At 32.7% G+C, this 16,112-nt stretch overlaps 1 protein-coding gene across 3 annotated transcripts in view; it reads right to left on the bottom strand.

Moving 5' to 3' along the window:
* Positions 1-16,112, bottom strand: part of LOC145247543 (recQ-mediated genome instability protein 1-like) — a 74,577-nt gene that overhangs the window by 30,719 nt on the left and 27,746 nt on the right. For all 3 annotated transcript variants that reach the window (XM_080109383.1, XM_080109384.1, XM_080109382.1), the window contains exons 6-10: positions 15,529-15,662; positions 11,148-11,293; positions 9,743-9,779; positions 5,387-5,442; positions 3,253-3,299 (exon numbers count right to left, since the gene is read on the bottom strand). In XM_080109383.1, coding sequence (XP_079965509.1) covers positions 3,253-3,299; positions 5,387-5,442; positions 9,743-9,779; positions 11,148-11,293; positions 15,529-15,662 — 420 coding nt within the window. The remainder of the gene's footprint in view (positions 1-3,252; positions 3,300-5,386; positions 5,443-9,742; positions 9,780-11,147; positions 11,294-15,528; positions 15,663-16,112) is intronic.

The following is a 16,112-nucleotide window of genomic DNA, read 5'->3' as shown; positions in this document are numbered from 1 at the left end:
GAAAAACTACTTGATCGATTTACGTGATTTTTGGAATATGATATTTTCATGCAGTGACAAGTACGTACATTATAAAGATTTTTTTAAGATTTTTATAGTAAAAAAGATTACTTGTGGACCATTTATAGACTTGCACCAATTCCTTTTATATTCTTCAATTTGAAATCATTTGCTAACTTATATTTTTTGGGAAAGTATTTAAAAATTTTTCGTATTCGAAGTTGTATTGTATAAACTTAGTAACTTTTAAAATAATTTGCTAATTTTTATTTTTAAATAATTATTTAAAAATGTTTCATATTAGAAGTTGTGTTGGGCGAACTACATAATTTTTGTAAATAAATTTTTACAAAGAAAATTATTATATTGTCAATAACATGGTACATACCACTAACAAATGAAAATCAGCTAGTCAGAAAGAAAGTTTTGATTTGGTTAAATGCTATTTGGGTCTAACTTTGCAAATACGAAAAATAACTTTATATATTGATTGCAAAAACATTTCATGCGTTACTCAAAAATATCCAGTATACTAGCAAAAATATGCTCCTCCTGGATGCATATTTTTTGCTAGTATATATAATATGAGCATATAAAAAATGGGGTTCCTTCAGTCTTTGACAGACTATGGATACCCATGAAGGGAAGCCTGCGAATGAAATTTTTTGTGGCAGGAGGTGCACAATCTCCAACCACACCTCTCCTGAGTCGACATTGTTAAATACCAGCGGCAAGTGAAATGTATGTACAGGATGACTGGAAACAAATGTTGGGATAAGCGGAGAGCACATACAGTGCATAAAATTCCCAAATGGTCACCCATCTGGTCCTAACTAGACTCAACGTTGCTTAACTTTGGTGATCTGATTAGAACGGGTATGTCAATGTGGTTATATGAGTATATATATATATATATGTATATATATATGTATATATATATATATATATATATATATATATATATATACATATATATATATATATATACATATATATATATATATATATATATACATATATATATATATATACATATATATATATATATATATACATATATATATATATATACATATATATATATATATATATATACATATATATATATATATATATATATATATATATATATATATACATATATATATATATATATATATATATATAGGAAACATGAGTTGGAACAATTACATTGAAAACATTGCCAGGGCCGCTGCGAAGAAGGTAGGCTCTCTCTACCGTGCTAGAAAACTACTGACACCTGAAAGTATCCTATACCTCTATAAGGCCACCATTCGCCCATGTATGGAGTATTGCTGTCATATTTGGGCTGGTGAATCTGCTGCTAGTCTCTCGCTCCTAGACAAGGTTCAAAAGAGAGTCGCCAATCTGATAGGCCCTGAACTGGCATCTAAGCTTCAGCCTCTGTCCCATCGACGAAATGTTGCATCCCTCTGCCTGTTCTACAAGTATTTTAATGGTGAATGCTCTGACGAACTGCAGACACTTGTGCCCCCACAACGTAAATACTCCCGACAAGCAGCTAAATCCCACCCCTTCACAGTAGAGATCCCTAGATGTAAGAGAGCCTTCTACTCCAGTAGTTTCCAGAACCGCTAGACTGTGGAATTCCATTCCAGGTTCCTACTTCCCCAACTGTACTGACATGCAGAAGTTCAAGTGTAACATGAGCCGACATCTTGCTGCCCAAATCCCTACATAGTGCCCCAGTAGTTGCTGCCCCTGATAGTAGCCCCCTACACCAAAGTGGCAATGTGCCTTGTTTGGGGTGAAAATGTAATAAAAAAAAAAATTTTTTTAAATATATATATATAGCATAATCACACTGACACATTGGTTCCCATTAAATCAACAAAGTTAAGCAATGTTGAGCCTAGTCAGTATTAAAATGTGCGACTATTTGGGAATTATTGATGCTGTATGTATTCTCCGCTTATCTCAGCATTGTTTCCAGTCATCCTGAACTTCTCCTTGCCACTGGACTCAAGCAGTGTCGATTCAGGAGAAGTTTGGTTGAGAATTGCGCAACTCGTCTCACAATTACACGCACAGTTACTCTTACTGGGGATATCCATTGTCTTTCAAAACCGAACAAAGGCATCCATATAATATGAGCATTGCATTTGCTAATAAACAGCCAATTTTTACAACTTTTTTATTGATATACACAAACCCACCACCAACACCATAAAGAAGGAGATAATGCCTGGGAGGATGTTACTATGACAACGGAACAAATATTACATTACCCTAATTTTAAAAAACTTGAGGAGTTCATGGCTGGAAAGGTAGAATCATGATTATGGAATAGATACTAGACTACTTTCACCTCCCCAAAAAAAGATAATGCCTGGGAGGATTATCTCATAACAAAAGAACAGATACTATCCACCCCTAATTTGAGCATTGAACAGAGTATTCTATACCTCTACAAATCCACCATTCTCCCATGCATGGAGTATTGTTGCCACATCTGGGCTGATCATACATCGCTAGTCTGTCTCTCTCTCGGACAGGATCTAAAGAAAAGTCTCCAATCTAATAGGTCCCACATTGTCAACTAAGTTCCTACCCCTGTCCCATTGCTGCAATGTTGCGTCCCTGTGCCTATTTTACAGGCATTTTAATGAAATGTGCTCTGATGAACTCGTTGCACTTGTGCCCCCATGATGTATATATCTCCAACAAACCCCTTTAGTCACAAAATCACACCCCTTCACTGTTGAGATGCCTAAATGCGAGAAAGACTTCTACTCTAAAAATAGTTTCTTCCCTCAGACTTTGGAACTCCCTTCCTGCTACCTGCTTCTCTGACTGTACTGACATGGAGAAGTTTAGATGCAATGTAAACCAACATCTTGCTCATCTTCCCAGATCATGGTCTTTAATAGTAGCTCCTTACATTCAAGTAATGACGTGTCTCGTTTGAGGTGAACATACATGAAAAAAAAAAAGGTATATTAATAGAAGTAATAGTATAATTTCAGCTTGTTTGAAGCAGATATCAAAGCTCAATTAATTATAGAAGTAAAATATTCCATTAATAAAAGAAATGGACTTCAAACAGACAAATATAACAACAGAACAACTACATTATTCCCTCCCTCTCCAAATTGAGCATTAAAAGGTAGCATAATAGTACATTAATTAATAATATAGTTTCAACTTCAAACAGACAGATACCAAATCTCACTAAGTAACGGATAAGATAAACATTAACTATGAACCTACCTCATCTTGAAAATCATCCACGCTCATGTTGGTCTCCGTTGACATCGCTGAAAAACAACTGATCAAAATTTAATGTTTCGAACTTTACAAAAAGTACAAAAACAAATTATGAAGGCTTCGCATCCGTTTGCAACGTGCATCAAACACACTGCGGCCATTTGCGGTCATGATTTGGGACAATGTACAAATATGGCTCAGGCTTCCAAAAAATAAAAATCGTTCATCGAAATTGAATTCATCTGGTAGTCTTGTTTTTATAATATAACTAGCATTTCAGCCCGGCGTTGCCCGGGTGTTTGGAGGTGTATGCTGAGAAAAAAAAAAGGGGGGTTAATTTTTTAAACTTTGACCCCTATTATGACCCCTTAAAATTTATTGTTTTGGGCTCAAACTGAGTTATTAAGTTAGATCTATGTGCAAGGAACCTATATCTAAAATTTCAAGTGTTTAGACTCCAAATTGTCGGAGGAGCTTGGTAGAGTTCTCAACGGTCAAATTGTTGAACTTCAACCCCTTAACAGCCAAATTTCTGGCCGAAAACGGATTACAAAGATTTTCCCAAATCTCAGTACCCTGTATATCAAATTTAGAGTCTGTAGACTTAAAATTGACAGAGTTATTCGGTAGGGAAATGTACACAGACACACACACAGACAGACACTTTCACTTTTATAGATATATATAGGTAGATAGATAGATTGGATGCAATATATAGTATTGATTTTAAAAAAAGTATTAAAAGAAGACTCATGCGCCACCACCGAAAATCGAAACCAAAACGTTCAGCTCGTGATTTATTTTGCCGTGCTGTCAATAACTGAGCTATGAAAACATGTTTACTGCAAGGCTAAAAATTAAAACATGAACCAATATCAACTACGTTGTGCATTCGTAATGCCGGCGTTCGACCTTCACCTGGCAAATTTCATTTTTTTTTTTTCATTTTCACACTTTTGCACCGATTTTTCTGGGCTAAAACCCAAATATAAAGTTTTGCATAGATTCAAATACCTTATATATGAAGTTTCATGTCTGTAGACAAAAAACTCTAGGAGGAGTTTGGTAGACAAAATTCGCTAAACAAAAATATATACGTATACATAAATATATATGGAAACAATTTTGTGTTTACTATAAACATTTTACGCAAATATTATGCAAGTATAAATCATGTAGAATATTTGCATGAATATAATTACACGTAATAGTTAACTAAAGATGATTATCCCATTAAAAAAACGAAGCAACTAATGGGGAATTAATTAAAATGAATGCTTAAAAGAATATGGAAATTAGCTAGATCTTTTTGCTGATGGATGCAATTGTACAACTCATATATAACAAAATTGTGTTTTCTGTTTAAATAAGTAGAAAAAGGGGTTTTTAATATGAATATCAATACACACAAAAGAGAAACGAATTTATAGGAGTATAGATTTCAAGTTTTAGCGATACGAGGAAAATTACTGTCACTATCAGGATGAATGCGGAAGTCAAGGGAGATAATTCAAAGATAGTAGATCTGCTCTTCGGTCTAAGATCACAGTGTAGCATCTGTTCTGATGCTGCATTAAACTTAATTTGTCTTTAGTCACTCTAGGGGAAACCCTTTATAATAAGGCATTTTTTATTTTTGCCTACTTCCAGAGTGCCCCTGTTTTGGGGGGAACTGATTTTTCCCCACATTAAAACGATCTTGTGTCACATTTTATTTTCATGGGGAAGCAAATAAATACTAATTCAAACTTTTTCAAGAAAAATCAATTTTAAATAGGTTTATGTGAACAAAGTTATCTCCCTTGAATTGCATCGACATTGCTCATTGGGATAAAAACTTAAATTTACTTTAGAAAAAGCAGAATTAGTGGATAAATTTATGTCAATTTTGGTTAATGGTTTTTATTTTCCATGACAAGTAAGTTCCTTGGTATTATTTTTACGACATTCATATTCAATTTACGTGTAATCATGGAAAGGCAGCAAATATGATTAACATTTTTTAATCACCATAACAATTACTAAAATTGGAATTTTATTTAGTTTATTTAATGAGGAGTGCTATGCCAAGAAATACAAAAAATTCCCTTGTAAGAATTACGAAAAACATGTCTATCATTTATGTTAATAAAGTTACCTTTGAGATTGTTGCATTTTGATTTCCATGATTCTGTTTTATGGGCTGAATTCCAACTGAAATAGCAAAAGAAACATTAAGGCAAAGTATCTTTTTATTTTTATTATATATATATATATATATATATATATATATATATATATCTTTTTATTTTTATTATATATATATATCTTTTTATTTTTATTATATATATATATATATCTTTTTATTTTTATTATATATATATATATCTTTTTATTTTTATTATATATATATATATATATATATATATATATATTTTTATTTTTCAATATTTAAATATAATATAATATAATAAATATATATATATATTTTTTTTAAATAAATAGAAAAGAGGCTTGCCTTTTTTCTGTTGTTCTTGGCCTTCGGGCCGGGATCAAAGTGTAGTATCTGTTCTGCAGATGCTGCACTTAAGATAATTTGTACCAGTCAATGGAGGGGAAACCCTCTATACTGGGACAATTATTATTTTTGGTAACCAGAGTGCCCCCTTTTTGCCTACTTTTAGGTGAGCTGGTTTTTACCCCACATTAAAAACGGCCTTGTGCCTAATTTGCTCTCGTGGGGAAGCAAATAAATACAATATATATATATATATCTTTTTATTTTTCAAGATACCATGTTAATAAGGATAGATAGTCATTTTCAGAAAGTTTTTCTTTTATGTGTCACAACAATGTATACAATTGGTTCAGTCCCAAGTGTTGGCATATAAGGATAGACTTGTTCATCAAATTATAACTTGCACAAGCCTGGGATTCATCAGTGCATTAGAAAAACCAATATTTCAAAAGTTATTTCAAGAGTGTTTTTCGCCTACGAATAGAACCTTTCCAGTTAATACAGTTGGCATTCATCATTATTTTATCAACAACATATGTATGAGATTTCAAGCAGACTTAAAAAAGGAAAAAAAAAAAAAAAAAGAAGATGAATGCCACTGTATTAACCAGAAAGGTCCTACTCATGGGCTGAAATTTTTTTTTTTTTATTTTTTACTAACGCGCTGATGAAGCCCAGGCTTATGCAAATTATAATTTGATGAGCAATTTTATCCTTATATACCAACACTGTGGATCGAAACAGTTGTATGCAATGTTGTGACCAATAAAATAAATTTTTTCGAAAACGAGTGCATCTGTGTATTTATCCTTATTAACATAGTATTTTGAAAGAAAAGAAATATTTATAGCTCTAGTATTGCACTATTGAGCTATCTAAATGAGAACTTTATTATTCATTTATATTTATGTAATCACTGCCTCAAGTATTTAAATTTCATATAAACATATTAACTATATAGATAGACACAAAATATATAAATATAATGTGTATAATTTGGTAGATTATTGACAATGAAAATTTTAAAAATAAAGTAAATCGAAAATGTGAAAATCGATATACACGTTTATCCATATATACACGTGTTTCAAAAAAAAAAATTTTATTATCACTATTATATTAGAATAAAGCTTCAAAAAAAACTTTTACAGTTGCTGTGTTGCTGTTAGGTTGACATACTGTCGAACTGCGTATGCTATGATGGGGTACGAGGTGAACATTCAATATACGTGCGCCTATGTGCAGATATTATTATTTTTTTTTTTCTACATGGTAGTCACCACTTATCAAGGCCCGGGAGCCACTCGGGGATAAGGATTATTGCGTGTAAAGTAATCAATGGGATAATATCGTAGTAATCATTAGTAATGGAGACTTGATAAAGTCTTACTTAAGGGGGGGGGGGTTATCAGGAATTTGTTTATGTTTGGCTTGAAGACTTCCAAGTTGTAGTCAGGTGGGAAACAGACAAATGGAAGAGAGTTCCACAGGTGTGCACTTCTAAGAAAGAAGCTTTATTCATGGAATCTATGTTTTGATTTAGGCACAGATAAAGAGTGGGGGAAATTTTTGACAGTGGGTTCAGCTAGACGGGTGTTTTTCGTGAAAGATTGGCAAGGGGGGACCAGAGATTGGAGCTCAGACAAGCACTTGCCATGGAAATAACGATAAAACAAAGATAGGCTCTTCTGTGGGAGAGAGGTTGCAGGGAAGAGAAAAGGGCATTCCCCACTAAGCCACAAAGTCTATTTTATACTTTGTCAAGGTAGGATAGGCTGTTTTTAGATGTGGCAGCAGTACTCCATCTTTGGACGTTTATACAGATAGAGAATTGCATCAGTAGTGAGATATCTTCTGGAGCGGTAGAAGGATCCCACCATTTTCCCAGCGGTCCGGGCAACATACTTGATATCCATGTTCCATTTCAGATCAGGAGTAAAGGTCAAACCCAGGAGCTTGTCAAAACAAGAAGCCTCCCCGAGACGAGAGCCATCCATTTCAATTGATGCTAGATGAGGATCAGAGCGTTGATGATGTAAAGATATTTGCACTTATATTTTTCATAATTATCTATTATGTGGACCGCGCATAAGCCCCCTATTTCAAGAAAACTCCTTCTCTAATTATAACCTCTAACTGCATATGATTATAAAAGCATCTACCTTCAATCACTTCTCCTAGATTCCTCCCAATAATATAGATGCACATAGGCGCACATATATTGAACATTCACCTCATACCCCACCAGGGCATACGCAGTATCCACCTATCTCCATTTTGTAATATCACCTATCTTCTTCTTCTATCTATATGACCTTAAACTATATCCGATGGTGAGACCCCAGCTTGCAGGCTTTGGGGAGTGTGGGGGAGTGTGGAGCCACCCTTTAATTGCCATTGCTCCCAGGTCCACTCTGACCCAGAGTGGTAGTATCTGTTAGAGTCCCAACTATGGGTTAAATAGAAACCGACTTGAAAAAAAATATATTCTATTAAAAATTTTTTCAGCAAAATAACTGGATTCGGCATTAAATAACCTGAAAAGGGTTGATATGCCGTAAAACAAAAACAACCAAACCAAACCAAACTATTTCCCTCCCCAACAGTTTCAATGTATTACCATTCTCCTCTCACACACAATTATTTCGCTCCTAATGAAGTTATTGCTAGATGTCACATCTCTAGCATCTTCTCTCCTCTTCTGATGAGAAGCATTAGGTTTCGAAATACCTAGGTATAAAAGTTTACTTATCCCTAATTGATGTAACAACCATATTGAATAAATGAATAAATCTATATGCATTGGTATACATTTTTATATTCTCGTTTTTATTCTTCATAATTTATATAAGTTCCAAAGCAATTTATTGATCTTTGCATAATCTCGATAAGTCTTCTCTTAAAGAATCTATCTTTCAACTCCCTCATATATATAGAGACACACATACACACACATAGATACAAAAATATATACATACATACATGTATATATATTTATATTTAAACAGACATTGTTAAAGACAACAGAAAGCTTCTGTTTTGTAATACCTTTTTTTATTTTGTGTATTATCTTTTTTGAATATACATCGAAGGTACGGATGTATGATTCAAGCATTATATATATATATATAATATATATATATTATATATATATATATATATATATATATATATATATATATATATATATATATATATATATATATATATATATTATATATATATATATATATATATATATATATATATATATATATGTATGTATTATATATATATTATATATATTTAGCATAATTTAGGAATTTAACATTTCTGAGTTGAAAAAGTTAAATTTCAAATACAGAAATTTTATTGTATGCAAGACAAAGAATAGTATAGTAAAATATATTTCCTTAACCCATGAGTTTTCGATGTGTATACATCATACGGAGGATACATATTAGCAAATATTATAAAAGGTTTGCACCTAATTTGCTAAAGGTAATAAACATAGAAAATTAAATTAAATGTTTTTCAATTACTGGATTAGCACATCAGTAGATTTATTGTATTTCATTATTCTGAATATATATATATATATATATATACAGGGTGACCAAAAAAAACGGGCCCCAACTCTAATTAGGCCTCGTTTCTTAGTGTTTTGTTCAAATGAAATGAAACATTGGTCATAACTAGTTTATTATATTCAAAACATCACATCAAAACACTAGGGTCTTTGGCCTTTTTTTCTCCGTTCTGAAGCATATGTTCTAGATGGCCTCCATTTAGCTTTTGTTTTTTTTGGGTCACCCTATATATATATATATATATATATATATATATATATGTCTATTAGTAGGGATACAAATATATAATATGCGAGTGTGTACAACAAGCATTAAAAACGGTATTTCACATATAAGCTTAAAGTAAACAGAGGCAAATTCCATTAGAAATTAAGACAAAGTTAGTAAACAGTTGGCTATAGATTCAATATTCAGTGCAAAACCTTACCTTTTATTTTTTGTTTCAATAAATCTTGAAGAATTTCCTAAAATAAATTTTTAGAAAATTTTTAACTAGTTAGAACCAAATTAAGTTTCATAAAAAATTTGAAAATTAGTAAAAAACCAGATAACACGATGCAAAATATTTTTAAATATTTTTTTTAATCCAAAATCTTTTAAAATAATAGATTTATTTTTTTAATCCAAAATCTTTTCAAATAATAGATTTATTTTTTTAATCCAAAATCTTTTCAAATAATAGATTTATTATTTCTTAATCCAAAATATTTTGGGCTCTATAAGCCCCCCTTTTTGTTTCATTGTTGAGATCTTACAATGTTACCAAATATCACCAAATTGTTTTGGTCGTGTTGAAGAAACTGTTTTTCGTTCCAATAGCAATAGTGAGAAGCATTAGTATGCATGTACAAATAACAAGAATAATTTTACTACAGTAGAAACATCCATATAAGAAATTGTTTTTTTTAATTCTACACATTGCTTTTAACTTACATTAAATTATACCAAAGTTTTATGATTAAATAATCATATGACAACTTCACCAGTATCACCAGAAACTAATCATATCATAGAAATATCACCAGAACCTAATCATATAGAAATATCAGATACTAATCATATCATAGAAATATCAGATAAATAGTAATATTATAAGACACTAATCATATAATAGCAAAATCATCAGATACTAATACTATAATAGCAATATCAACGAAATATCAAAAACTAATTATATCATAGCAATATCATCAGATACTAATCATAGCATTGCAATATCATCAGATACTAATCACATTATAGCAATATCATCAGATACCAATCACATTATAGTAATATTATCAGACACTAATCATATCATAGCAATATTATTACATACTAATCATATTATAGCAATATCATCAGATACAAATCATATCATAGCAATCATATAGAAATATCATCAAATACTAATCACATCATAGCAATATTACGAGATACTAATCATATAGCAACATCATCAGATACTAATATCATAGCAATATCATCAGATACTAATTTTATCATAGCAATATCATCAGATATTAATTTTATTATAGCAATATCATCTGATATTAATTTTATCATAGCAATATCATCAGATACTAATTTTATCTTAGCAATATCATCAGATATTAATTTTATTATAGCAATATCATCAGATATTAATTTTATCATAGCAATATCATCAGATATTAATTTTATCATAGCAATATCACCAGATATTAATTTTATCATAGCAATATCATCAGATATTAATTTTATTATAGCAATATCATTAGATACTAAAAATATTATAGCAGTATCATCTGACACTAATCATAGTCACACAGTAATAAAAATTAATTCTCTAATAAAGAAATTATTTTACATACCTGAAGTGTATGTGTTATTATGCATGCCAGGTAAGTCAGAACCTTTCTTTTTTGAAGCAGCACTAATCCTGTCAGCAAATTTAACAGCATCAGCCGCTGTGAATTCTCGACGCTTGCATTCTCCTGCATAAGATGCACTAGATTCCCTAAAAAAAACAATTCATTTATTAAACTGCACTTTTGAGGGGGGGGGCATTTTTAGTTTGTAAAATTTCAGATTTCAGATAATAATGACATGGACACTTTTTGTCTAAAGTTTTCGCAAGGACCCGTCATGTTGTGCATAAAGTACTTGATAAAATTCAATAATAAGCTACACTCTTTTGGTGGTTTTTAGTTCAATCCTCAGTGTGGGCAAAACTCAAAATACAATTGTAAATTACTTAGGACTTCTACCTGGTTATGGTTGACGGAAGGAGAGCATGCTAACGCCATGAATTAAATAAAAATGTCTGTTTTAAATTCTGTGCAGATTGACAAATTTGACAGAAAGATTCATAAGTTCTGATAAGATGCACCTGAAGAAGATTGGAGGTTATATTAACTGAAATAGTTTGAAAAATGGTAGTAGCAAGGGGGGAGGTGTGGAACAATAGTAGGCAGTTTGTGTTGAGAGAGAAAAAAAAGTGGTAGTGGGCAGGGAAGCTCGAACTCATAACACGAAGGGGGAAAAAAGTGACATCTTTGCCGACGTTGAAATTAAGCGAAGTCAATCCAACCGATACAATGACTTGCAAAAATGGTGACACAAAACACTGACCCCTCCTTGTAGAAAACTGGCCAGTTTAAGGTGAAGGAATTAATGCTTTTGGCTAATTTTTGGATATTTGTCGTCCGAAGGGTCAAGCTTTAAAACGACATTGATCTCATGAAAATCCGTTGCCTCTGTCGGAAGTTTTTGCCATACATACAAATACACACACACATTTTGTCTTTTATATATATAGATAAATAAAAATCTTTTTTTTCAATATTTTTTTAAAACCTTTTTTTTGAAGATGATTGTTGGTTATTTAGTGTTTTTTTTTATTCTTCATCTTTCTAGTGGTATTAAACCTGATGAGATTGCCTCATTGACAGCAGAGGGTGTGACCAGCCCAGTGAAGGCGTCTCACGAGAAGAGCCTGTTGGAAAGAGGTGATGTGGCACCTCACTTGGACAACCGCGTTTGGCAGTCTGCGAAGATCAACAGATCTCATCAGTCAGGACTCACAACTGTAGAAGGGAATGTAAATACCCAGTAACATAACATTTTTTTCGTACAGGCTACAAAGTGTTAAAAGTTTGTGTTATGAGAGGGCATTTCCATATAAGGTCGTTTTTAATGTGAGGGGGCAGTCTGGAAATTGCTTTAGTAGAAAAGGGTTTCTCCTACATTGTCTAAGGACAAATTAACTTAAGTGTAGCATTAGAACAGATACTATGCCATGATCTTAGCCCGAAGGCCACATCTATTTAAAAATGTAATGATTCCTTTCCTTTGTTTTTAAAAGAAAAGAAAATAATTTTTTATCTAACACTATTTGCTGAGGACTTTGTGTTGCCCATTTTTCCGTGTTACCAAAATATTGAACAAACTCTACAATCATGAATTATCTCGGTAACAACTTTAAACAAAATTCATATTCTCCGTTCACACACCAACTCGCATGTACGCATGCACACAGTCTTATGCATTTTTCACAAAAGCTATTGTCTGTAAAAATATGCAAATATTATTTCTTGTTTTAAATAATGCTGTATTTGTATATAAACTTGGTATCTATGTTTGTTAATTCATGTCGTCAAACATGCAACGAATACTGCAATATATATATATATGTGCTCAGCCGAAGTAGCTTCAGTTCTCTCCAAACTCTACAATTCTTAATGAATCTTGCTTTCCGGGCTGTTGGAAAACTGCTTCTGTGGTACCAGTATTCAAGAATTCTGGCGAAAGAACTGACCCATTAAATTATCGCCCTATTAGCCTCCTCCCACTTTTTGCCAAAATATTTGAGACCTTAATTAACCATGCTCTAGTCCAGCACCTTACAGATGCTAAACTTCTGACCGACCAACAATATGGATTTAGACAAGCCCGTTCCACAGCAGACATCCTCACTGTAATCTCTGAACGCATATACCATTCACTGTACAAAGCGGGAGAGGGCAGAGCGGTAGCTCTAGATATATCTAAGGCTTTTGACAGGGTATGGCATGAGGGTCTCCTCAGGAAGATTAGATCATACGGTATCACTGGTAGAATACTTAACATAATTAAATCCTTCTTCGATAAAAGAAAAATCCAGGTTGTCCTCGACGGTCGTACATCTAAACAATATGATATAAATGCAGGAGTGCCCCAGGGATCTATCCTTGGACCTCTACTGTTCCTGATATTCATAAATGACCTCCCCGACAAAATTGCCTCTGAGATGGGTATATATGCTGATGACACCACAATCTATAGCAGGCACGACAGGAAAACAAATGAACATATATCTAAAGTAATGGCAGAAACACTAGAGGATGACCTCCAATCAGTAGTGGAATGGGGACAAAAATGGATGGTCACATTCAATGCCGCCAAGACTAAACTGGTTTCATTCAATAATTACAAGCAACCTTCTCTACCACCTATAGCAATGGCCAACGACTCTTTATCTGAGAGTACGTCTTTCAAGCTCCTTGGCCTAACATTCACAGGAAACATGAGTTGGAACAATTACATCGAGGGCATTGCCAGGGCCGCTGCAAGGAAGGTGGGCTCTCTCTACCGTGCTAGAAAACTACTAACACCCGAAAGTATCCTGTACCTCTATAAGGCAACCATTCACCCATGTATGGAGTATTGCTGTCATATTTGGGCTGGTGCATCGGCTACTAGTCTCTTGCTCCTTGACAGGGTTCAAAAGAGAGTCGCAAATCTGATAGGCCCTAAACTGGCATCTAAGCTTCAGCCTCTGTCCCATCGACGAAACGTTGCATCCGTCTGCCTGTTCTACAAGTATTTTCATGGTGAATGCTCTGATGAACTGCAAGCACTTGTGCCCCCACGACATGAGCACCCTCGACAGACCCGACAAGCTGCAAAATACCACCCCCACACTGTAGAGATCCCTAGATGTAAAAGATCTTTCTACTCGGGTAGTTTCTTCCCCAGAACCGCTAGACTTTGAAATTCCATTCCAGGTCACTGCTTCCTCAACTGTACTGACATGCAGAAGTTCAAGTGCAACGTGAACCAACATCTTGCTGCCCAAATCCCTACATAGTACCCCAGTAGTTGTTTCCCCTGATAGTAGCCCTCTACACCAAAGTGGCAATGTGCCTTGTTTGGGGTGAAAATATAATAAAAAAAATATATTATATATATATATATATATATATATATATATATATATATATATATATATTTATTGTCTTGGAAGCTTTTTAACCTTAAAAATTATAGAAAAAGATTTTTTTATAAAAAATTTAATTTTAGTCCTTCATTGGAAAATTATTTTGTCTGTAAATCATTTAATCTCCTGCAAACCTTCTTTCTTGAACTAATAATAGTTCTATGTTTTCAGGGATTATCAGTTTGTTTGCCATGGAACACTGTTTCAGGGATTTAAAAACAATATAAAATACAATATCACACAAAAAATAACAATAAAAAATAGTTCAGACATTTAAGTTGAACAGAACCTTCCAAATGAGAGCAAAAAAAATAAAATTATTTTTGAACATTTTTTTCATAATCCTGCAGCTTATCACTTCACTCTTAGCAATAAAAAGAAATTTTTCGTTTTTAAAACTTTCAAAATCTATATTATAGAGCAGATGGCATTTTGTGGTGTACCATAGAGAGAAATCAGTGCAATGGACAGATTATTTTCTTCTTTAAATATTGGTACTTACGCAGAATTTAGACTCTGTTAAAATAATAATAATGTTATTTAGAAACCCTTTCTTATCATGCTGACACACTAGTTCCCGTTAGATCACCAAAGTTAAGCAACGTTGAGCCTGGTCAGTACTAAAATGGGTGACCATTTGTGAATCCCAGGTGCTGTATGTGCTCTCTGCTTATCTCGGCATTGTTTCCAGTCGTCCTGGACTTTTTTGCCACTGGACTCAAGCAGTGCCGATTCAGGAGAGGTGTGGTTGGTTGGAGAGTGTGCAATCCTTGCCTCATAATTACAGGCAGTATCCATTGTTTTTTTAGATTAAACGGAAGCATCTTAAAATGGAAAGGAGAGGGTTTTTTTTAAACTATTCTGTACTTTCACCAAAAAATGAAATAAACAAAAGTAAAAGTTCCGTAAAAATTGCATTTAACTTGAAAATCCTATCATGAAAATGCACAGCCCATATTCTGCATAAGTACGTAAATAGCTTTACTTGCACTTACATGGCTTTCGTAAGTAATTGTGCGTTGGTGTTTGTCTCCATAAGGCAATCAACCTCTCCGCCCAACACTTGAATATTTTCTTTCTTTAGCATCAGCATTCCTTTTCGGCATAAAATATTACCTTTGATTAAAACCTAAAAAATACAAATCAATACGTGTCATGAATTTCAAAACCTAGAAATAATTATTTAAACACATTATAACAACATAAGTTATTTCCCTTTCAGAAGAACTTTTTTAGAAGCTAGAGTTATGTCCCTTGGTAAAATGGGTTAAAAGTTCTGTGGTAAAAAAGGATTTATCTCTTATCTATCTATAATTCTCCTTATATTAAACAAAAAAATAAATAAACTTCTCTATGACGTACATACTCGTGACAAAATAAAAAATGATGAAAATTGATCAAGTAGTTTTATTTTTATAAAGAAAATCATTTCTAAGCGATAAATGAGAATTTATAGGCATTACAAAATAAATATTGAAAGTTTGAATTATTGAGTTATTTCCCTTTATTTTTTTTTAAATTGTTTAAAAAATGGCAGACAAGGCAGACACTCTTTTGTTAGTCGTAAAATTTAATTTTC

The sequence above is a fragment of the Euprymna scolopes genome, chromosome 25, assembly GCF_053919585.1.
Source record: "Euprymna scolopes isolate OS-2025 chromosome 25, ASM5391958v1, whole genome shotgun sequence".
NCBI classification, from domain to species: Eukaryota; Metazoa; Mollusca; class Cephalopoda; order Sepiida; family Sepiolidae; genus Euprymna; species Euprymna scolopes.
Note: the sequence above shows the minus strand (reverse complement) of the source record. Positions and strands in the feature narration are given on the sequence as shown.